This window comes from Octopus bimaculoides, chromosome 13, assembly GCF_001194135.2.
Source record: "Octopus bimaculoides isolate UCB-OBI-ISO-001 chromosome 13, ASM119413v2, whole genome shotgun sequence".
Taxonomy (NCBI): domain Eukaryota; kingdom Metazoa; phylum Mollusca; class Cephalopoda; order Octopoda; family Octopodidae; genus Octopus; species Octopus bimaculoides.
Window position 1 is genome coordinate 55,149,824 of NC_068993.1, and position 5,000 is coordinate 55,154,823.

Genomic DNA, 5,000 nt, shown 5'->3' on the forward strand with positions numbered 1-5,000 from the left:
TTTTTCTCCTTGTCTCCGTATTCTTTCTGTTGAAGAGCGTAGCTCGAAACGTCAAAGACTTTCCGTATTCCCGAGCGTCATACTAATATATACTTTTGTTATTTACACCACCTGTCCTCGTCTGTTGTTATTTTTTGTATATTCTCCCATATATATATATATATATATATATATATATATATATATACACACACACATTTACATAACTACTTTTTGAGAAACAAACAGCCAAAAATTTTGGACATGTGTTTCGGGTGTGACAAAAGAGAAAAAAAAATCATTATAATTGAAAATTTTAAGAAACTAACCAGTTATTCTGCAACTAAACTATGGTGTTCAGTTGTATGAGGTTTTGCATGGAGGAAGTTCATGTAGCTGTGTATATCTACACAAACTGAGACCAACACAATGTTCAATTATTTTCAACGACTGTGTGTGTATTGACTTTGCATGTGTATGTTCTCATGTATGTATGGGTGGGTGTAAGTATGCATAAATGTACACCTATACAGCCGTGCATTTATATCTGTATGTTTGATTATGTGTGTGTATGAATATCTGTATGTATGTGTATGAAAGTGTGTGCATGAATATGTATCTATGTGTTTATATTTATATGTTTAGGTGTGCGTGTATTGCGTGTTGTTGTTTTTTTTTTTTTTACCTAAAGAGATACAATAAATAAGCAAAGAGACAAAATTGAAAATTGATCCAAAGTTATAATAGGAAGTGAAACTGTCAATCAATAAATAAGGTCCGGATTATATAAATATTTGCAGAGGATGGGAGGTAACTCTGCTGCCGTCGAGTATTGGTCACCTACCTTCTCTGACACATACACATACTGGTATCTATTAAAAACACGTCTGAAAGCTACAATATGTTGATTTTAAACATTTTCAATCCTTGTAGAGAAGACTTTGCAAAAAAAAAAAAAAAAAAAAATTTTTTAAAAAGGGGCAGCAGTCATCCTCCACCAATACTGATATCCAAAGACACACAGACCGACAGCCAATAAATAACAGACTGCTATGTGTGGTCCTCATGAAACAAGATCATCTAACATAATATACTTTATGAGGGGAGACGGCAGTTTGCGCTGTGCTGCCAAATAATTTAGCTTAGCTTGCAGGTCTTCACCAAACATGTGTCGGATTGCAAGACGTGTAGAATGAGCCAAAGAACATGGGGAATGGATGTAATCGAGAACCCATTTCTCTAAGTCTGGCTGAGCTTGTAAAGCAGCGGGAAGGTTTTGTCTCCGAAGCCAGATATCTTTCACTGGACATCCGGCACGAATGAGCAGTTTTATAATAGTCTCGTCACCCAATTCAAATGCATATTGAATAGGTGTCATTGGTTTCAATAGACAGTATTTATTGCAAGGAATGTTCAATTGACTGTTGGCCCTGAGCAGAAGTCGAATTAAATAGAGGTTTTTAAGCCCAACAGCTAAGTAAAGCGGTGTTTGTCCCATTTTACCTTCAGTACGTATCCTAACGCCACTCTCGAGAAGAAGTTCCAAGATTTTCAACGACTGAGATAGAATCGGTAACAAAACAAGGGGAACTTTCTTTTGTTTGTTTCTGTAATTGATATCTGCCCCAAACTGAATGAGAATATTAACAAGATCGTAGTTGTTGTCGTTCACAGCAATCCACAATGGCGTCTCGTCTAAATTGTTCTTTATGTTTAAATTGGCTTTCGCTGCTAATAGATGAATTACAGCTTTTACATCGCTTTTTGCAGTTGCAATGTGCAGCGGTGTTGATCCGTCGACGTTACAGATGTCTGGAGACGCACCTGCATCCAGCAATAGCTTCAGGCTCGAGTAGTTTACTGTTTTATTAGAGACAACTAACAAGAGAGGAGTGAGTCCATTGTTAAACACAGCATTCACGTCAGCACCACCATTCACTAACAAACATATCAAAGCAGGGTCTTCTTTAACAATGGCCAAGTAAAGAGGAGACAGGTTGATGTTTGGACATAAATTGCAATCACAGCCAATGTCAACGAGAAACTTGAGAGTTTTATAGAATTGCAGCTTCAATCCAGTCTGATAGCAAAGTAAAGCCCTTAGTAAAGGAGTTAATCCCTGCTTATTGATGGCATCCTTCACTGCACCATCATAATCTAACAAAACTTTGGTGCACATATGATGTGCATACATGGCAGCCAGATGCAGTGCCGAATCACCATTTTTGTCAGGCAAACTCACTTCAGCACCATAACGAATTAGTAGATGAAGGCCTTCAACAACTCCATTTTTCACCATAATATGGATTCCAGCCTGACCAAGGTGCCATGACTGAACAAATGGCTCAGTAAAGCGATGATTTACCACAGTTGGAGTAGATTGTAAAATCTTTTCTACAGCACTCAGATCATTGTTGATCAATGCTTGGTAGAAGTTGTAGACTACAGCAACAACTCCATTAATGGGTAACATAGAGCTGTCATCGTTATCACAAGGCAGTGAGAGAGAATCACATAGAAAGAGAGGCGGTTCACTCAGCTTCGGAAACTGCTCCATGATTCCAGCTCACTCCATAAGAACTCTGAAAGAGGAGAAAAGTAGGTTTTAAGCTAGAGACCTCCAAATCTTTGAAGAGGGTGTTATTGAAAAGAATTTAAATTTAAATTAAACAATCTAATTAATAAACAGTAGCTTTATCCAACCCCACTCTTCAATATCAAAAAAAATGTATAGAGGTAAAAATAATCTAAATGGATTAGGTATTGAGCTACCAACTGATGTGTTTTCAGTTCATATTTTACAGAATGTCTTTCATGGTACCGCTTAAAAAGGAAAAAAAAAACCATCACTCTGCATTTCCTAACTCTACAGAGCTAGTACAGTTAGTACTAGAGCTTCTGAAGGAAAATACAGAGACAGTAGACTAGTTTCCCAGCCAGGAAGATAATCATTTTACTGCTTTTGTAAATGCAGAGACTGCAGTCAATTAATTCATACTTAATATATTAAAAGTAATTTATTTTATTGCACCCTAGAAATGATGAAACGTATCTCAACAATATTTGAAACACCACATTAGATTGCATAAGCTACTGAGAGAGCCTAATTGGTCACTCAAACAAGAAATAACAGCCAAACTCCCTCATATCATGTCCTCAATGTCTTAAAAAAAAAAAAAAAGAGCAATTTTAAAATGTGATCGTATGTATACAAATAGACCAAAAGGTCAAGGATAAGAAATGCTCTGACCATAGGTCTGGTGGATCAAGGCTGATCTTGAGTTAAACAACGATAACAAAGTATCTATCTAGTTGAGAACTGTAACAGTTATATGACACTTCCACCGAAAAATACAATACTTAAAGAATTGTTAGAGGAGAGACATGGAATATTGGAGATACAGAATGAGGTGTGTGTGCATCTGTGTGGCAAAACAAGTCTATCAAAATTAACATAGAAAAAACAGATCCTTGAGCAATACTAACCATATTACTACTAGTTGAAGTGGCCAACTAGATCGCCACATGAGACAGATATTTGACTTACAGTAAGGGTGGAGACAGCTTTGAGAGTGAAGTGTGTTGGTGATAGTCATCATGCAGGAATATGATCTGGCTGTCCATTACCTACCCTGTTCCCTCAGCCATCTACTCAGAAATCTTATCTCATCATATTATTTAATGTCTACTTCCCATGCTGGCATAGGAACGTGGTGAGCTGCAGAGCTGTGTCGGCTCAAATGTCATCTTTGGCATGGTTTCTATGGCTATGCACCCTTCCTATATATCATCATCATCATCATTTAACCATTTTGTTACTGTATTTATTTTGAGATGCTCAGTGTTTCTTTCAATTACTTTAAATACAACAAAGAATTTAATAAAATAACTTAGTTATAATTCAGCTAGTGTTAGGAACATAAATTGTGACTAAGGTTTGGTGGAAGATTTTAATTCAAAATTTATGAAAACAAGACATTTGTACTCAGAGCCAGAGCCGGCTTCAGCCAGGTTGGTAACAAAAGGGCTAATGTCCATTTAATGTCCACATTCCCTGCTGGCATAGGTCGGATGGTTTGACAAGATCTGATGCATCCAAGGACTACATCATGCACTAATGTCTACTTTGGCATGGTTTCTACATCTAGATGCCCTTCCTAACACCAACCACTTTACAGAGCGTAGTGGGCACTTTTTTCATGGCACCAGCACTAATGAGGTTGCCATGTAACTTGCTAGACAGAAAAAGAACAGCACAAAAGGTAAAGGAACAAGCTGCCACCACTAAGAGGAAGGATTTGGCTAATTTAAAAGCGCTACATACTTCAACAATGGACCACTATGATTATTTATTGGTGTTCTGAAATAACAGATGTGAAGGAAGATAATGCTATTTACAAGTCACACAAAATAACAAAAATAAAAGACTAGAACTCAGAAATGCTACCTGGGTTCGAGGTTATGTCAAATGAAGTGAAACAACTTGGTAGGAAGTTTAGAGTGAGACAGGGTGGCAAGAGCATGGAAGTAACATGTAAAAGTAGAGGTTGCACAAGATATCGGCGGTTTAGCAGTAATAAATGTTGACAGAAGTTTAAAAGACACACAAGGCAACAGGTTTTACAGGTTTTACAAACTAGTAGGTGTGTAAGTATCACACTAGGTAACAAAGGTTCGAACATCACATGAAGAACAAGGGTTTGGAGGTCAAGCATAGGTTACAAAGTAGAAACGTTTAGTTATCAGTGGTCAACAGGTGAAGCTCAGACTGACCATAAGACAATAATAGCATCTAAGGCTATCTTACACACCATTGTGCCCATTGCATTGTCATCTCATTTACCATCATATTTAGAACATTATTTGTAGCAAATTACAATCTCATCAGTGAAGGTATGCTTAGTGGGTATGGTGTTTGGCTTGCGATTGTAAGGTCACAAGTTCAATTCTTGGATGCACATTGTATCCTTGAGCAAGACACTTTATTTCATGTTGCTCCAGTCCACTCAACTGGCAAAAAT

General features: G+C 37.2%; 1 protein-coding gene across 2 annotated transcripts in view; it reads right to left on the minus strand.

The window, feature by feature from the left end:
- LOC106881556 (NTF2-related export protein 2) overlaps positions 1 to 5,000 on the minus strand; it is a 42,637-nt gene that overhangs the window by 25,014 nt on the left and 12,623 nt on the right. Inside the window, exon 3 of one of the 2 annotated variants that reach the window (XM_014931996.2) lies at positions 700 to 2,561. The exons of the other annotated variant lie outside the window; for it this stretch is intronic. Within the exon in view, the coding sequence (XP_014787482.1) occupies positions 1,043 to 2,536 (1,494 nt within the window). The 5' untranslated portion in view covers positions 2,537 to 2,561 and the 3' untranslated portion in view covers positions 700 to 1,042. Of the gene's footprint in view, positions 1 to 699; positions 2,562 to 5,000 lie in introns of those variants that run through there. 2 annotated transcript variants of the gene reach the window in all.